This window comes from Anomaloglossus baeobatrachus, chromosome 1, assembly GCF_048569485.1.
Source record: "Anomaloglossus baeobatrachus isolate aAnoBae1 chromosome 1, aAnoBae1.hap1, whole genome shotgun sequence".
Lineage (NCBI taxonomy): Eukaryota > Metazoa > Chordata > Amphibia > Anura > Aromobatidae > Anomaloglossus > Anomaloglossus baeobatrachus.
The window spans coordinates 132,055,450-132,073,415 of NC_134353.1; the positions used below are offsets into that span (position 1 = coordinate 132,055,450).

The 17,966-nt window shown below is 47.8% G+C and overlaps 1 protein-coding gene across 2 annotated transcripts; it reads left to right on the top strand.

Annotated features, from left to right (window-relative positions):
• The first annotated feature begins 2,215 nt into the window (after positions 1–2,215).
• SRD5A3 (steroid 5 alpha-reductase 3) lies at positions 2,216–17,073 on the top strand. 2 transcript variants are annotated; one of them, XM_075334232.1, is made up of 5 exons: positions 2,218–2,673; positions 9,619–9,770; positions 11,510–11,701; positions 15,388–15,516; positions 15,859–17,073. In XM_075334232.1, the coding sequence occupies exons 1-5, from the start codon at positions 2,321–2,323 to the stop codon at positions 16,116–16,118; spliced, it is 1,086 nt and encodes a 361-aa protein (XP_075190347.1). In that variant the 5' UTR covers positions 2,218–2,320; the 3' UTR covers positions 16,119–17,073. The 2 variants fall into 2 exon arrangements, with proteins under 2 accessions (XP_075190353.1, XP_075190347.1); XM_075334238.1 differs by lacking the exon at positions 11,510–11,701 and having other exon boundaries at positions 2,216–2,673.
• Positions 17,074–17,966: the final 893 nt, after the last annotated feature.

A 17,966-nucleotide genomic window follows, 5' to 3' on the forward strand; every position in this document is an offset into this window, starting at 1 on the left:
AACTATTAAAATACAACCGGTGGACCAAGTTCCCAATGCACTGATTTTGTATTCTTGCTGTCTAATTGAGAGTAGATGAAATAGAGTCAATAGGAAAAAAGCCATATGAAAGGTATAGAATACAGTATAAAGCAGAGGTCTCAAACACGCAGCCCGTGGGCCACAGGCGGCCCCTGAGGCTACTTGCTATGACCCGCAGACCACGTGACAATCGCAGCTCTATGCCGAGGGTCTGAGCTGGCATGGCTGTATTACAGTTGAATCATTAGCAGTGACGTGCAGAGGAGCTGTCTGTGCTGTACCAAGGATTCGCACTGGCCAATCAGATGCAAGGAGGTGACTTCGCTGTATGACGTCACCTCCTTCAATCCGATTGGTCGGCTACAGCCCTTGGTACAGCACAGACAGCTCCTCTGCGCGTCACCGCTAATGATTCAACTGTAGTAAAGCCATGCCGGCACCGACCCCGGCATGGAGCCGCGATCGTCACTGACCGCAACCAGCAGGTAAGGTATGTGCCCACAATCAGGACCCGCTGCATCCTGGACGCGGCAGGTCCTGACCTGCGGGGCTGCAAGTCTCCTCCATCAGGGTTTGGAGTGCTGCGGTCTCCTCCTCGCTGTGTTCTCCGTAGGGAGGATGCTTGCAACTCCGCAGCAAAGAATTGACATGCTGCAGCCTCTGAATGTCGCACCGCAGGTCAGTTTTCGCCACGAGCCGCACACGCACAGTGGGCATGGGATTTCTAGAAATCCCATCCACTCTGCTTGTACTGTACATCGCATCCAAACTGCTGTGAACACGGATCGTGGGCACGAAGCCTAAAAAGAGGGAACGGAGAAAAGGTGGAGATTTCTTTTTTTTTTGCGTAATTAATTAAAAAAGGGCACAATACTGCAGGGAACAAGGATGAGCACAGTACTACTGGGCACAATACCACAAAGATAAGCACAATACTACTGGTCACAATATCACAAAAATGGGCACAATACTAAAAGGATGAGCACAATACTAGAGGGCACAAGGATGAGCACAATACTACTGGGCACAATACAAATATGAGCACAATACTACAGGGAACAAGGATGGGCATAATTCCACACCTATGAGCACAATACTACTGGGCACAATATCACAAGGATGGGCACAATACTACAAGGTTGGGCACAATACCACAAGGTTGGGCACCATACCACAAGGATGGGCACCATACCACACCTATGAGCACAATACTACAGGCCACAAGGATGGGAGCAATACCACACCTATGAGCACAATACTACTGGGCACAATATCACAAGGATGGGCACAATATTACAGGGAACAAGGATGGGCACAATACCACAAGGATAAGCACAATTATACTCACCTCCCGCGGCTACAAGCCAGCGGCCCCTCACCTCCCGCGGCTACAAGCCAGCGGCCCCTCACCTCCCGCGGCTACAAGCCAGCGGCCCCTCACCTCCCGCGGCTACAAGCCAGCGGCCCCTCACCTCCCGCGGCTACAAGCCAGCGGCCCCTCACCTCCTGCGGCTACAAGCCAGCGGCCCCTCACCTCCTGCGGCTACAAGCCAGCGGCCCCTCACCTCCCGTGGCTACAAGCCAGCGGCCCCTCACCTCCCGTGGTGGAACAGGCCAGCCACCGATTACCTCACGTGGTAGTACAGACCAGCGACCCCTCAACTTTCATGGTGGTAAAGTCTAGTGACTGAGGGGTGGTACAGGCCAGCGACCCCTCAACTCACGTGGTGGTACAAGACAGCGTCTCCTTACCCCACGTGGTGCTACAGGCCAGCGGCCCCCTCAACTCGCGGGGTGGTACAGGCCAGCGGCCCCCTCAACTCGCGGGGTGGTACAGGCCAGCGGCCCCCTCAACTCGCGGGGTGGTACAGGCCAGCGGCCCCCTCAACTCGCGGGGTGGTACAGGCCAGCGGCCCCCTCAACTCGCGGGGTGGTACAGGCCAGCGGCCCCCTCAACTCGCGGGGTGGTACAGGCCAGCGGCCCCCTCAACTCGCGGGGTGGTACAGGCCAGCGGCCCCCTCAACTCGCGGGGTGGTACAGGCCAGCGGCCCCCTCAACTCGCGGGGTGGTACAGGCCAGCGGCCCCCTCAACTCGCGGGGTGGTACAGGCCAGCGGCCCCCTCACCTCACATAGGTGTACACATTGTACAGAGGGACGCTGGCATTTGCAGATGACAACCAATCAGCTCTCAATTAACTCGATATGCAAAAACTGAACTGAACTGTGATTGGGTGATATGGACACCCGCTGTAAGTACTATAGTATTACTCTATGAGGCTCCTCGGGAAGGGCAAGGCATGCCGGGAGTTGTAGTCCAGTGTCAGCTCTGCACAGTCAACAGCAGCACAGAATCCTGCGCTATTGAAAGATGGAGGGGGCGGGGCGCAGGCGTAAATGTTGAAATCCCGGCAGCGCTGCAGATGACAGATTCGGCCATGTTGCTGCTCCCCGGGACTGGGCTCAGCCTGGTGGCCGGCTTCTGGGCGCTCCTGGACGTGGTCTTCCTGTTAGCGCTCTTCTTACATCTGATAGGGGACTGCAGCCGCCGGCGCGCAGGACTGTGCAGCGTCTTCCAGGATCTCATCCGCTATGGGAAGACCAAGCTGCGCGGACGTCCCGCCTGGCTGCGCTACTTCGACCTGCCGAAGAGGTAAAGTCCACGGTCACGTGCAGGGTCGGTGTTGCCCGTGGCAACCAATCAGGTTGCGGCTTTCATCTGTGATTGGTCGCTGTCCTCGGCCACGTTCTCTCTGGACGCCTTTACCACATGGTAGCAGTGCACGCTGGGAATTGTAGTTATAGTCTACATCACGTGCTCAGACTCTACTCGACCTACAGCCGTGTGTGTGTGTCACAAAAAGTCAGGGATAATTGCCTTTCTGGTAAAATTTATGGAAAACAAAAAGTTCTCACTGAAGTGATCTTTTATTATAAAAGTCGGGCATTTAACCCTTATGAGCTGCGGCCACCACCAGTGAGCTCTTATATACCGCATTGTAGAACACTATGTAAGTGCCCAGGCCGCTCTGTATAATGTAAAAGCACCTTTGTAATACTCTCCTGGGGACGGTTGTCTCGGTCCAGCGCCTCTTCTCTTCTGTCCAGCGCCTCTTCTCTTCTGTCCAGCGCCTCTTCTCTTCTGTCCAGCGCCTCTTCTCTTCTGTCCAGCGCCTCTTCTCTTCTGTCCAGCGCCTCTTCTTCTCTTCTGTCCAGCGCCTCTTCTCTTCTGTCCAGCGCCTCTTCTCTTCTGTCCAGCGCCTCTTCTTCTCTTCTGTCCAGCGCCTCTTCTTCTCTTCTGTCCAGCGCCTCTTCTTCTCTTCTGTCCAGCGCCTCTTCTCTTCTGTCCAGCGCCTCTTCTCTTCTGTCCAGCGCCTCTTCTTCTCTTCTGTCCAGCGCCTCTTCTTCTCTTCTGTCCAGCGCCTCTTCTTCTCTTCTGTCCAGCGCCTCTTCTTCTCTTCTGTCCAGCGCCTCTTCTTCTCTTCTGTCCAGCGCCTCTTCTTCTCTTCTGTCCAGCGCCTCTTCTTCTCTTCTGTCCAGCGCCTCTTCTCCTCTTCTGTCCAGCGCCTCCTCTCTTCTGTCCAGCGCCTCTTCTTCTCTTCTGTCCAGCGCCTCTTCTTCTCTTCTGTCCAGCGCCTCTTCTTCTCTTCTGTCCAGCGCCTCTTCTTCTCTTCTGTCCAGCGCCTCTTCTTCTCTTCTGTCCAGCGCCTCTTCTTCTCTTCTGTCCAGCGCCTCTTCTCTTCTGTCCAGCGCCTCTTCTCTTCTGTCCAGCGCCTCTTCTCTTCTGTCCAGCGCCTCTTCTCTTCTGTCCAGCGCCTCTTCTTCTCTTCTGTCCAGCGCCTCTTCTCTTCTGTCCAGCGCCTCTTCTCTTCTGTCCAGCGCCTCTTCTCTTCTGTCCAGCGCCTCTTCTTCTCTTCTGTCCAGCGCCTCTTCTTCTCTTCTGTCCAGCGCCTCTTCTTCTCTTCTGTCCAGCGCCTCTTCTCTTCTGTCCAGCGCCTCTTCTCTTCTGTCCAGCGCCTCTTCTTCTCTTCTGTCCAGCGCCTCTTCTTCTCTTCAGCGCCTCTTCTTCTCTTCTGTCCAGCGCCTCTTCTTCTCTTCTGTCCAGCGCCTCTTCTTCTCTTCTGTCCAGCGCCTCTTCTTCTCTTCTGTCCAGCGCCTCTTCTTCTCTTCTGTCCAGCGCCTCTTCTTCTCTTCTGTCCAGCGCCTCTTCTTCTCTTCTGTCCAGCGCCTCTTCTCCTCTTCTGTCCAGCGCCTCCTCTCTTCTGTCCAGCGCCTCTTCTTCTCTTCTGTCCAGCGCCTCTTCTTCTCTTCTGTCCAGCGCCTCTTCTTCTCTTCTGTCCAGCGCCTCTTCTTCTCTTCTGTCCAGCGCCTCTTCTTCTCTTCTGTCCAGCGCCTCTTCTTCTCTTCTGTCCAGCGCCTCTTCTTCTCTTCTGTCCAGCGCCTCTTCTTCTCTTCTGTCCAGCGCCTCTTCTCCTCTTCTGTCCAGCGCCTCTTCTCCTCTTCTGTCCAGCGCCTCCTCTCTTCTGTCCAGCGCCTCTTCTTCTCTTCTGTCCAGCGCCTCTTCTTCTCTTCTGTCCAGCGCCTCTTCTTCTCTTCTGTCCAGCGCCTCTTCTTCTCTTCTGTCCAGCGCCTCTTCTTCTCTTCTGTCCAGCGCCTCTTCTTCTCTTCTGTCCAGCGCCTCTTCTTCTCTTCTGTCCAGCGCCTCTTCTTCTCTTCTGTCCAGCGCCTCTTCTTCTCTTCTGTCCAGCGCCTCTTCTTCTCTTCTGTCCAGCGCCTCTTCTCCTCTTCTGTCCAGCGCCTCTTCTTCTCTTCTGTCCAGCGCCTCTTCTTCTCTTCTGTCCAGCGCCTCTTCTTCTCTTCTGTCCAGCGCCTCTTCTTCTCTTCTGTCCAGCGCCTCTTCTTCTCTTCTGTCCAGCGCCTCTTCTTCTCTTCTGTCCAGCGCCTCTTCTTCTCTTCTGTCCAGCGCCTCTTCTTCTCTTCTGTCCAGCGCCTCTTCTTCTCTTCTGTCCAGCGCCTCTTCTCCTCTTCTGTCTAGCGCCTCCTCTTCCTGTTCCGTGTTGATGACGCGTCCTATATCAGCCACACGGAGGCCTCTATTGCGTTCCTGCACACGTGAACTTCTCTTCCCTGCTGAGGGCATTTCAAAGCATTGTAATATGCGGGCGGTCTTTGACCTTTCCCCTGCGCATTACAGTACATTGCTCTGCCCTCAGCGGAGTTGAGAAGTGCGTGTGCGCAGGAACACAATGTTGGTCTGTGTGAATGATAGGTATGTGTAGGACGCATCATCAACGCAGAGCAGGAAACAAGGACGCGATGGACCGAAGAGAAGAGGCGCTGGACGGAAATGACTGCCCCCAGGTGAGTATTACAAAGGTGTGGGGTTTTTTTTGTTTTTTTTTTTCATTATACAGAGTGGCCTGTTCTCTTATATACAGTATTCTACAATGCTGTTTATAAGGGCACAATGGTGGTGGCTGCAGGTTATACGGGAAAATCCTAGTGATATTTTCCCTTAAAGGTTATCTGTCAGGTCCAATATGCACACAGAACCACAAACAGTCCTGGGTGCATATTGCTAATCCCTGCGTAACTGTCCCTGTATATGTAGCGCCCCTGAGACCATTAGGGTGCTACAAGGTTCTGCATCCCCGCCAGAATGCAGGCTACCCCTTTAGGGACCCAGAACCCCAGTGCCGGTAATACCAAAAACCCAGGTAATCCCAGTTTTCTCCAACAATACAATGATAGCTAGGGTGGGACCTTGGATGGCCGCCTAGAGGTGGAGCCACTCCAGTCCACTAGTTGACCAGGTGGGAGGGGCAGACTGTGGAGAATATCTGGGGAGACTGCAGTGAGACAGAGCAGTCAGTAATCAGTCGAACTAAGTCAGAGTTCACAGCAGAGGTGTAAAGGTGGAAGTGAAGTGACTCCCTGACTCGGGCTGACAGTGACCTGGTACCCAGGAGAATTGGTTGCCGGTGGAGTACGGCGGACAGAGGTGGACAAACCGGGGACCCCCCAGTGTTCCATACCACGGGGACCTACTTACCAGAGACAGGTGCAGGGGAAGAAGGTACCAGAGAACCAGACTGGCACTGGGACAAAGGGGACCTGGAGGCGAAACCAGCCGACTTTGGGCAACCAGTTAACACTCAAAGTGAGTAAACCAGTTGCACTGAATACCTGTCTGGACTCCTCCTTCCGGCGTCTACTGCACCATACACCTGCTGGGGTAGTACCCTACTTGCGGAGGGTCCAAGACATCAGAGCTGCACATTCCATCAGCCCCAGCAAAACCTGCAGCGGCGGCTCCCTACACTTAGCCGCAACACCGCAAGTGGCGTCACTAATAACTTTATTCACAAATCCCCTGTAAATATCCCCCATTACAAAAAGGGTCCAGGGCACGGAACCGAGCAACAGCCACCACCGTGACTTTCCCAATAGAGACACTGCCCGGATCCAAGTACCCCATATCCTAGGTGCTACATATACACTAGCGCAGATAAAGAGATCTTTAGAAATACCTTTTCTAAAGATCTCTTTATCTTATGCTAATGAGCGCAGGGACTAATCCCAAGGGCGTTGTATCCCCCGACTAGCCGCCCTCTTTCTATGTAAGAACGCCCACAGGGGTGTACTAACATGCTATTCAATGCAGCATCACCAGCGGTGAGACGCGTACCTGTGTTTGCTGTGATCGTGCTTCTGAATGCCAGGCACTTCCAGTCATACGCAGTAGACCTCTCTGCGCATGACCAGAAGTGCAGTCACAGTGAACACAGGTACATGCCTCACCGCTGGTGACGCTGCATTGAATAGTACGTTACATTGAATAGCATGTTAGTACACCCCTGTGGGCATTCGAACATACTAAGAGGGCGGCCCTCAGGTCAATGAGGTTCTGGGGTACAGAGTTATTAGCCTCTACACGGAGGCTCAGCTGATCCCATAGGTTTTTAGGGCATACTTGCAGTATCTGAGACCAGAAGTGACAAGTTACCTCTTGAGCTCCTGTGTGCAGCACACAACCATTCAAGGTGTATTTTTATCTTGCCTTAAACCCGAATCCTTCACTGGACACATCAGGCGTCTCATACCCTCCTACTGTACCGTTACTTGCCGCCAGGGCTGTCGAGTCGGTAAGCCAAACCTCCGACTCCTCAATTTCCCTGATTCCGACTCAAGACTCCCTCATACATGACTCATGTTTGTGATAAATTTACTGTAGTAAAACGGTAACATCAGGCTTTTAATCATTATTATGTTTAGATAGAAAATAAAATATATTTATTGGAATACAAGTTTAGAACACAAAAAACTTTAATAAATTGTTAATATGCAATACACTATGCAGTAAGTGGGGGGAAATTTTTTTTAAGAAAAATGTACGGAATAACATTTGTGCAGTCTATGAATTTGTTCTGAGAAATAGTATCACCTCCATCAGATCCTCCTTTATAGATGACCTCAAATCTGACCTAATTAATTTAAGGCTGGAGAACAACCTCTCTACACTAACTTGGGTTGGTGGAAAAGTGGTGACCACATGGGCAACATCTCTAACAATTTCCGGGTATAAAGGAATTGCCTCATGCACAGTCAGTTTTGATGAACGGTTGAATTCTTCTACTTTGAGAGCAAGTGACAAGATTTCAGTAAAATTTTTCAATCTGTTTGCTATGGCAGTGGAATCTTTTTCAATGCGGCAATGTTTTGCTGTTCCGTGTCGTCCAAATACTCTTCAAAATTAAACTTGTCATCTGATGAGGCTGAAGATATGGCAGCAGTAGCACTGTCAGGACCCAAGTCCTCTTGCGCCTGGCAGTCTTTTAGCCCACTCATCCGAACTGCTACCTCAGTCAGAGCTTCTTAGTAAGCTGTTGATCATGTCGCAATATACAATGACTTGGGTCAACATACACAGCTGCCAGAAGAATTTTATTTTCTAATAGCAGTGTCTCTCTCCGTTTCATTGAAGCAGCAATGCCATCTGCGATTAAAGCTCCTCTCTGGGACAGACAAAATAGCAAGTTCTTCCACTAATTTATGAAAATGCCAGGAGATAAATCCTCAGCTTGTAATTTTTTAGTCACTGTAAATGGGTGATTTAAGTAATTCCTTCAATTCAACCACCTGAGTCCATTGACCTTCATTTAATGTTACCGGAGGGTTGGCCATGTATACAAGAAAGGGTTTCAACTCAAGCAATCGCTCAGTCATTAAATAAGTGCTGCCCCACCGAGTGGCCTCATCGACAATTGCACCTTTTCCAGCATGTCTCTTCAAGATGGAATCGATTTTAGAGGTTCTGGCGGCAATAACCAATTTCCTCATTTTGCCAATCAGAGATCCAGCATGTCCCTCTTGCAGACTACCTCTTATTGCCGGCTTCAGCGTGTGCACAAAACAGCGCGTGTGATAAATAAGAGAGAGATGTGAGACGGCTTCAACAAGATCATCTAATTCTAAAGAATCATTTTGCTGTGTATTAAAAGTTTAGACTTGCTTTTAGAAATACTTACCTTACTCCTACTTTCCTGTTCACTCTAGAGTCTCCAGCAGTTCTGAGATTATTGCAGGCAGTCTTTGTTTTTATCCTTATATGTAGACGAGGAGCTTAATTACTTATATCATGTAGTTAAAGTGCAGCACAGATTCATCTCAACTAAAAGCCTAGATCCTTTCATCAGGAATAGAACAGACCTTTATAGGGCATTTCATAACTGTCCCAAAGTCTTATGAAAAAATATTCCTCACATACTGCATTGAACCGCTGTACCCAATGTATTATATATTTTAGAAGTCGGCCAATTTTATGCCAACTCTGACTCCATCAAAATGGACACCGACTCCACAGCCCTGCTTGCCACATCCTAATATAAGGGTTATATGTATATTAGTGCTGTACATTAGGAGGATGCGGACATTATAGAGATTTATTTTTGTGGACTAAAGGCCGCTTTACATGCTGCGACATCGCTCAAGCGATCTCGTTGGAGTCACGGATTTGGTGACGCACATCCGGTCGCTTTAGCGATGTCGTTGCGTGTGACACCTATGAGCGATTTTTGCATCATTGCAAAAACGTGCAAAATCACTCATCGGTGACATGGGGGTCCATTCTCTAATATCGTTGCTGCAGCAGTAACGAAGTTGTTCCTCGTTCCTGCGGCAGCACACATCAGTACGTGTGACACCGCAGGAACGAGGAACCTCTCCTTACCTGCCTCCCGCTCGCAATGCGGAAGGAAGGAGGTGGGCGGGATGTTACGTCCCGCTCATCTCCGCCCCTCTGCTTCTATTGGGCGGTGGTTCAGTGACGCAGCTGTGACACTGAACAAACCGCCCCCTTAGAAAGGAGGCGTTTCGCCGGTCACAGCGACATCGCAGGGCAGGTAAGTAGTGTGACGGGTCTGGGCGATGTTGTGCGCCATGGGCAGCGATTTGCCCATGTCGCACAACCTGTGGTTGGTACCAATATCGCAGCGCGTAAAGTGGCCTTAACCCCCATGGGTTCTGTTGTTATATCCATCTCATTGGTTGATTTATTAGGAGGCAATGATCATTTATTTATCTCTTTCCTTTTATACAGGTGGTTCTGGCATTTCTATTTTTTGTCTGTAATCTGGAATGGGGCATTGCTGGGACTTCTAGTGCGCTCCTCGCTGCTAGGTGTCCAGTTACCACAATGGATGCAGCTGTTACTTAACTTTTTCCACAAGGACTCCAATCAGAAGGTATCTGGTGAGTGCGCTGCATTATGTTTCCTTTCATAAACTCGTGTACCCTGGGTATCGTAAGACTGCGCACCTGGAAACGGGCATTAACCCCTTCACGACCATGGACGGATATATCCGTCATGGAGCGTATCCCGTTAAGCCCTGCCGCGGGCAGGCGGTGGCGGTTGGCACACATATCAGCTGTTTTCAACAGCTGACATGTTTGCCTGCTAGCCGCGGGTGGAATCGCTTCCACCCGCGGCCATTAACCCCTTAAATCTTGCTGCCAAAGTCTGGCAGCAAGATCTAAATGCGCGCGGCCATGTTTTTTACTTACCGCCGCCCCCACCGGAAGTCTCGTGCGTGACTATCGGTGGTTGCCATCGTAGCACAGGGTCATGTGATGACGCCTACAGCTACGAAGTTTCACTTTCGTTTTCCCTCGGCCGAGAGCAGAGGGAAAAAGAAAGTGACTGTATCTGCTGTTTATAGCTGTATAGCTGTGATCAGCAGATAGATAATAGCGATCGGATTGCTGATCGCTATAGCCCCCTAGGGGGACTAGTAAAATAAAAAAAAAGTTTTAAAAAAAAAAAAACCTAAGTTCAAATCACCCCCCTTTCCCCCCATTGAAAATTAAAGGGTTAAAAAATAAATATACACATATTTGGTATTGCCGCGTTCAGAAATGCCCGATCTATCAAAATATAAAATCAATTAATCTGATTAGTAAACTGCGTAGTGGCAAAAAAATTCCAAACGCCAAAATTACGTTTTTTGCAAAATGCAATAACAGGCGATCAAAATGTAGCATCTGCGCAAAAATGGTACCATTAGAAACGACAGCTCGAGACGCAAAAAATAAGCCATCACTGAGCCATAGATCCCAAAAAATAAGAACGCTACATGTTTCGGAAAATGGCAAAACGTGCGCCACTTTTATTGGACAAACTTGTGAATTTTATTTAACCTCTTAGATACAAGTAAACCTATACATGTTTAGTGTCTACAAACTCGCACCGACCTCGGGCATCATACCCACACATCACTTTTACCATGAAGTGAACACCGTGAATAAAACATCCCAAAAACTATTGTGCCATCACACTTTTTTTGCAATTTTTCCGCATTTGGAATTTTTTTGCTGTTTTCCAGTACACCATATGGTAAAACTTATGGTTTCATTTAAAAGTACAACTTGTCCTGCAAAAAACAAGCCCTCATATGGCAAGATTGACGGAAAAATAAAAAAGTTACGGCTCTCGGAAGAAGGGGAGCAAAAAAACGCAAAAACGGAAAGTGCCCTGGGGCTGAAGGGGTTAATAAAGGCAGGTGACCATTTTGGAAATTGGATCTGTATAATCTTTTTACCTTGGAGGTGGGATGGAAAAGTAACATCATTACTTGTCAATCATCCATACAAATTAGTTCAGTCTGTTCTAATCTATAAGGCCAGTTTGACAGGGACGTGTGGCTAAAAAGACGGCAAATGTGTTGTACGTTCACCTCCTAGGCCTTATTGGCTTAGATTTCTGAGTGATGGTATTTCTAATCACTGCAAAACATTTGTGGTGTACTACGACTTGTACGGACTTACCACTGGCTTGATTAGTGAAATCGTCCTGACAGGTTCCCTATACTCGCACATAATTGGTAGCCATTTATCGGCTGTGTTTGGCATCGTGTGCACAATGGCTCATCCTTGTCCTGTGGGGTCCTCATTTCCGCACCCTGTCCTCATACAACGTGTTCTCTGTATTGTAGATGGAGAGCTGTCTACTCTTATGGCGCTGTCCCTGCTGTGGATACACTGTCTCAGACGGTTACTTGAGTGTCACTATGTGAGCGTCTTCTCCGGTGGGGTCATCCATCTTGCTCAGTATTGTCTTGGAATTGGCTACTATCTTCTCCTTGGGATAACCGTCCTCGATCATGCACAGCTGGATTACAAGAAGGGTGAGTGTGAAAAAGCATATTGTCAATTTTTGATATTGGATAGGAATTATTTTTCCTTAAAAACAGAGGCGACATAAGAAAGTTAGATCCGGGAGACGGACTGGCTGTGAGGGGAGAAGGGGAGTGCAGTTGTAGTGTAGAAAACTATCACAATATGTTGATAAATCTTCCCTGTTATCTATGATTCGTATGAAGAGGACACGCTGTTTAAGACATAACGCATTGCTTTTTTTGCAGAGTTTTTTTTTTTTTTTTTTTTCCTGCAGCAAATCCTGCTCTCTTGGCAGTAAAAAAAAAAACAAAAAAAAACCTGCAGATTTTGTAGCATGTTTGGGGTCATTTGTCTACTGGACATGTTTAACCCCTTCAGCCCCCGGGCACTTTCCGTTTTTGCGTTTTTGTTTTTTGCTCCTTTTCTTCCGAGAGCCGTACCTTTTTTATTATTCCGTCAATCTTGCCATATGAGGGCTTGTTTTTTTGCGGGACGAGTTGTACTTTTAAATGAAACCATAGGTTTTACCATATATTGTACTGGAAAACAGCAAAAAAATTCCAAGTGTGGAAAAACTGCAAAAAAAGTGTGATCATACAATAGTTTTTGGGATATTTTATTCACTGTGTTCACTATATGGTAAAACTGATGTATCTATGTGATGCCTCAGGTCGGTGCGAGTTTGTAGACACCAAACATGTATAGGTTTACTTGTATCTAAGGGGTTAAAAAAAATTCACAAGTTTGTCCAATAAAAGTGGCGCACGTTTTGCGCCATTTTCCAAAACACGTAGCGTTCTTATTTTTTGTGATCTGAGGCTCAGTGATGGCTTATTTTTTGCGTCTCGAGCTGACGTTTATAATGGTACCATTTTTGCGCAGATACTACGTTTTGATCGCCTGTTATTGCATTTTGCGTAAAACTTGCGGCGACCAAAAAACGCAATTTTGGCGTTTGGAATTTTTTTTGCCACTAGGCCGTTTACCAATCAGATTAATTGATTTTATATTTTGATCGGGCATTTCTGAACGCGGCGATACCAAATATGTGTATATTTATTTATTTTTTAACCCTTTAATTTTCAATGGGGGGAAAGGGGGGTGATTTGAACTTTTAGGTTTTTTTGTTTTTTTTTTATTTTTTAAAACTTTTTTTTTACTTTTTTTTTTTATTTTACTAGTCCCCCTAGGGGGCTATAGCAATCAGCAATCCGATCGCTGATCGCTATCTGCTGATCACAGCAATACAGCTGTAATCAGCAGATTCAGTCACTTTGGTTTTCCCTCTGCTCTCGGCCGAGGGAAAATGAAAGTGAAACATCATAGCAGCAGGCGTCATCACATGACCCTGTGCTACGATGGCAACCACCGATAGTCACGCGATAACACACGTGACTTCCGGTGGGGGCGGCGGTAAGTAACAAACATGGCCGCGCGCATTTAAATCTTGCTGCCAGACTTTGGCAGCAAGATTTAAGGGGTTAATGGCCGCGGGTGGAAGCGATTCCACCCGCGGCTAGCAGGCACACATGTCAGCTGTTGAAAACAGCTGATATGTGTGCCGATCCACGCCGCCTGCCCACGGCAGGGGGCGGGGCTTAACGGGACACGATCCTGGACGGATAGATCCGTCCAAGGTCGTGAAGGGGTTAAAGCTCATTTCCTTCACCAAAAAAGTGTGTAAAAAAAAAAAAAAAAAAAAAAAAAAAGCTGCATTTTCTCTTTGCTTTTCAATGGTGAAAAAAGCAGCAAGAACACTAAAAGAATTGACATGCTGCTTCTTTCAAAAACACAGCAGGTTTCCATTTCAGTCGGAAAAAAACCAAGCATGTGTGCGTGAGATTTATTTGCATAAAACCAATGAAAAAAAAAAAAACCTACAAAAAAATGCAATGTGTGAACATAGCGGTAAACGGTAAAGCCAGAATTGCGGCCATCACGGTAAGCGCAGCTGTGACTGCATCCAGCCATCTGCACCAACTCTAAGGGGGACTTTGCCGATGCTAGCGATGCCGAGCGCGATAGTACCCGCCCCCGTCGCACATGCGATATCTTGTGATAGCTACCGTAGCGAACATTATCGCTACGGCAGCTTCAGACGCACATACCTGCCCTGCGACGTCGCTCTGGCCGGCAACTCGCCTCCTTCCTAAGGGGGCATGTCGTGCGGCATCACAGTGACGTCACCCGGCAGCCGTCCAATAGAAGCGGAGGGGCGGAGCTGAGCGGGACGTAAACATCCCGCCCACCTCCTTTCTTCCGCATAGCCGGTGGAGGCAGGTAAGATGTCATGTGGCTTCACACACAGCGATGTGTGCTGCCGCAGGAACGAGGAACAACATCGTATCTCCTATTGGTGCAACATTACGAAAATGTCCGATACTACACAGATCACCGATTTACGCCGCTTTTGCGATCGTTTATCGGCGCATCTAGGCTTTACACGTTGCGACGTCGTTAACAACGCCGGATGTGCGCCACTTTCGATTTGACCCCGACGATATCACAGTAGCGATGTCGCAACGTGCAAAGTACCCCTAAGAGTATGTGCCCATGATCAGGTCCCATCACGTCCTGGATGCGGCGGGTGCTGACCTACGGGGCTGCAAGTCTTCTCTGCAGGAGACCGCAGCTGCCCGTGCCCACGATCAGGGTTCAGTGTGCTGCGGTCTCTCACTTGTTTTGTCCCTACAGAGGACGTTTGCGACTCTGCAGCAAAAAATTGACATGCTGCGGCTCAAGAACCTGCACCACAAATCAGTCTACATTGCGGGCAGTACACACAGTAGGCATGGGATTTCTATAGATCCCATCCACTGTACTTGTACTGTACAACGCAGAGTTTTGGATGCAGCGAAAACACTGATTGTGGCACGCACCGTTAGAAACATCGCATGTCCCTGCTGCTAATTAGATTTGTTTTAAGTGCTTTATTAAAGGGCTGTACTCCTCTTCAGTGCTCAGGAGTATACCTCACGTGTGTAACAGCTTCCAGCGGGCGCTCCTGAAGATGCACAGTTCGGACCAGCGGCATGGTCGCATTGCTGATCCAAGCTGTGTGCTCTCCCATGTTTCAGCGGAGGTGGCCTTGTCTCTGCAGCATCTTGCCCTCTGGACAGCCTCAAATCTGCACTTGCCAGCACCCTCTCCTTGCCTAGCAAGCCAGCCACCTCTGATAACACTGCAGCGGTGGCCGGTAACTTGGGGAACAAGCTGTAAATGACAGAACAAAGAGGATTTTTATTAAGATAATTGCACGGTTGTTGCTTGTTTTTACAAACTCTGCAATTTAACCCACTTACAACAGGAGTCATCCTCTATAACCTCTCCCATTCTCTTGGCTCATCACTTGTTTCATAATGCTGAAGATTCCAAAAATGTATGTAGCAACAAACCAAAAAAAATCTGAATCTAAAGTGGGTGCTGTTTTTGCCTGCGCAGCTGTCATACAGCAGTTGTGTCGTGTACTTGGTTCTTCTTCTTTTTTTTTTTTTTTTTTTTTTTTTTTTTTTTGGAGCCGAGCACTATCATGAATGTGCAATAAGTTATCACATAAGCCTTTAGGGTAAGGTTAGGGTGTGCAGATATTGGGGGCCGTGTAGTCGCTGCATATAACATACACTGTAGTTATACTCTTTCCAATATACTTCTACAAATATACCTGAACACCCCTGTAATGACTCTACTCTTGCAGTCACTGTTCCAGGTCTCCTGCTTCAACTGCGCTGGTACCACATTTTTGGGGCTCTGCTGTACATTTGGGCATCTTTGCATCAGAACCGATGTCATATGATTCTCGCTGGGCTCCGGAAGGATAAATCTGGTAAGTCAAATACTGATGTAATGTATGGAGCTGAGCTCAGATCAGGGCATTCGAAACCATTAGATCCTGTGGTCACTCGTTACTACAGCATCTAAGGTGTTAGACAGGAGGGGAATGCAGGGGATGGCCTTGGGGCAGCCTAATGTGAACCCCCTTGGGATAACTCCATGTTCGGGGGTGGGGGGGGGTCTAAATGAAATCTAAAGTTCTTATACTTGTAGATGTGGTTGCTGAAATCCAGTTTATATGCATAGAATGTGCACATATTCTTACTGATCTCGGATAACCACTATACGGGGCAGTGCGTGGCACCTTGACACATGTTGATCTTTTCTGTTGCAGGTAAGGTTGTGACCTTGCACCACGTGATGCCGTCTGGAGACTGGTTTGAGAACGTGTCCTGCCCTCACTATTTTGCCGAACTGTTGATTTACATTTCTATCGCATTCCTCTTTGGACTAACGCATTTGACTTGGTGGCTGCAAGTTTTGTTTGTTTTATTTAACCAGTCGTTGGCTGCTATTTTATGCCATGAGTTTTATCATCAGAAGTTTGATTCTTACCCCGCTAACAGAAAGGCATTTATACCATTTGTGTTTTGAGGTCACTGGGTGAGGCAATTGTGTAGAATTTATGGGGGTTTCCTATGAAGATGCTCCTGGCCTTAAAGCTGAAGTTTATCCTTGTTCTCCATACAGGAGAATATATAAAAGGCTCTTCTGATCGGTCTGTCATTAGTAAATACTTGCATTTCCAATAAAATGGAAATCAATATAAATTTACAACTTGGTTTTGCTATTCTCCTTGTCACTACACACTGTGTAGGAACATGCTGTATTTATAAAGGAAAGGGTAAGTTTTTAAAGGAGTTGTCCAGATCTAGGACAACCCCTTCTGATTCCACGTTTCCCGCAGGTAAAATACTAAAGCCTTTACTCACCTACTGAGCCAGTGCTGTTCCAGCTGTGCCGGGACTCACATGGGGTTGTCACATCACTCAAGCCCCGTATTCAATTGTTGCCACCTTCCTTCTCACCGCCTTCAGACCAAACAAGTCAATCAACAAGAAGTGAACGCAGCGCTCTCTTCCTGTTAATTGACCCGTTTGGTCCGAAGGCGGGGAGACAGAAGCGGGTGCGGATTGGACGCGGGGCTCGTGTGACGTAACAACCCCAAGTGAGCCCCGGTCCTGCACGCCCAGACACTGCTGTAACAGCGTCGGTACGGGAGACAATTTAGTAGTTTTATGTGGGAAAACCTGTGGAATCAGAAGGTGTTGTGCTTGTAGTGGACAATCCCTTCAATTCATTAATTTCCAGGAGAAATGGCTGAAGAACACAAAACAGGCTTTACTAAAGACATTCTGGTAAATGTCATGTAAACTTTTCTCACACGGACCTGTCAGGAGAGCGTTTGTACGGGGGGGGGGGGGAATCAGCTGAGATATTGTAAAGGTTTTTGGTGTCATAGAACCTGTAATTCCAGGGGTCGTTTTTTCACTTTTGTACTGAAATTATAAAGTCTTGTCACCATTATTAAATGCATATGTAACTTTCAGATGTGTGCGCTCTGTATTCAAGAAAAAAGCTGAACGATTGTTCCATATAATTAGAACTGGAAGCCAAACGTTTTGGGGATTATTACAGACAATCCGTTTTCACGGCATTAACCTGAAGAGTACTGTGTGCGGAGCAAACATGGCAAGAGAAAATACATTAAATGGGTTATCAGTTGTCGCTCAAAAACCTTTGCGTAGTTTAATGCTTGTAAAATGGCAAAAAAAAAGTTTTCACTGTAGGAGTTGGCCTATGTGATTCCCCAGTACAGAACAGCTCTAGAGACTATCGGTTCATGCAGCGTTGTGCTCTCCGCTTCTGCTGAGTCCCCAGTCTTCATGTCGGTGTCCGCCCCCCTTCCCGTGCTGCGGCCTAATATATTACTATGTAAATTCAACAGCCTGAGAAAAGGTGGGGAAAAAAAATATTGGGGCAAAAAGAAGCAAACTAAAAGATTTAATTCAGTATACTTGAACATTAAATTAATCATAAAATCAGAATAAAAAGATTTCTCAAAATTAGGGACACAGACATAATCAGAAAATAATACGCTGAAACGCTAACCTATGAGCATAGTATGCAGAGAGGAAATGCTATGTGTCCTGCATTAAATAATCACCAGTATTGTACCATTAAAACAACCTGCCCCGTGTGAGTACAAAGGTTACATGCAGTTATATTTATAAGTATGGGGAGGTAATGCCTTACTAGAACCAATCACTACATGAGAACATCCTACGCTGTGTCTCTCCACTGTGCGTTTCGCCCAGCTTCTTCCATTCCATCTGCTGAGAACAAGAAGTAGTCTACATCATATGTGAGATGCTGTTGAAGTGCTGTGTGCTGTGCACGTCATGAAATATGACATCTGTCCCTCACTTATAACCACACCAG